At 32.7% G+C, this 498-nt stretch overlaps 1 protein-coding gene across 1 annotated transcript in view; it reads right to left on the bottom strand.

The window, feature by feature from the left end:
* Positions 1-498, bottom strand: part of LOC119587868 (protein DEK-like) — a gene marked incomplete in the record, with an annotated part of 22,817 nt that overhangs the window by 2,258 nt on the left and 20,061 nt on the right. Inside the window, 2 exon segments of the mRNA XM_037936571.1 lie at positions 1-58; positions 206-358. Coding sequence (XP_037792499.1) covers positions 47-58; positions 206-358 — 165 coding nt within the window.

Here is a 498-nt window from a genome sequence, read left to right as displayed (position 1 = left end):
GTATATGAACACTTTGTACTATGGTAAAGATGGTTGTGCCAACTGATCACGATATAATCTGAAAAAAGAACAAATTCATATTAGCATAATGCAGTGCTAGGATCTTCAGCTCCCACTGAAAATAATTACAAATATTTATTTTCAAATGTTCTTCAACTCTGAACTCCTCGCTGATATGTACTAACGACAAACACTCAATACTTACTGATTTTACTGTTTCCTTTATGAAGTCTTTTTTGTGAGTTAAGTCAAAGTCTGGGTAATTATCGTACACTTGTCGACAGACACTTTTCATTGTGATTTCTTCTAAATTGGCACCATCTAAGATCTTCTTCACCATTGCCTTCAACTCAACATCCTGTACAAAAAAGAGAAGCATCATTTAAAGGACTATCAAATTCCTTAATGACAATATTTACTGCATGAAATATATTGGATTAAGCTTAAGTTGTGTGTTCTGATTGATCTTTGATGAGAAGTGAAGATACATACATACAT

This window comes from Penaeus monodon, chromosome 23, assembly GCF_015228065.2.
Source record: "Penaeus monodon isolate SGIC_2016 chromosome 23, NSTDA_Pmon_1, whole genome shotgun sequence".
Classification (NCBI taxonomy): domain Eukaryota; kingdom Metazoa; phylum Arthropoda; class Malacostraca; order Decapoda; family Penaeidae; genus Penaeus; species Penaeus monodon.
Note: the sequence above shows the minus strand (reverse complement) of the source record. Positions and strands in the feature narration are given on the sequence as shown.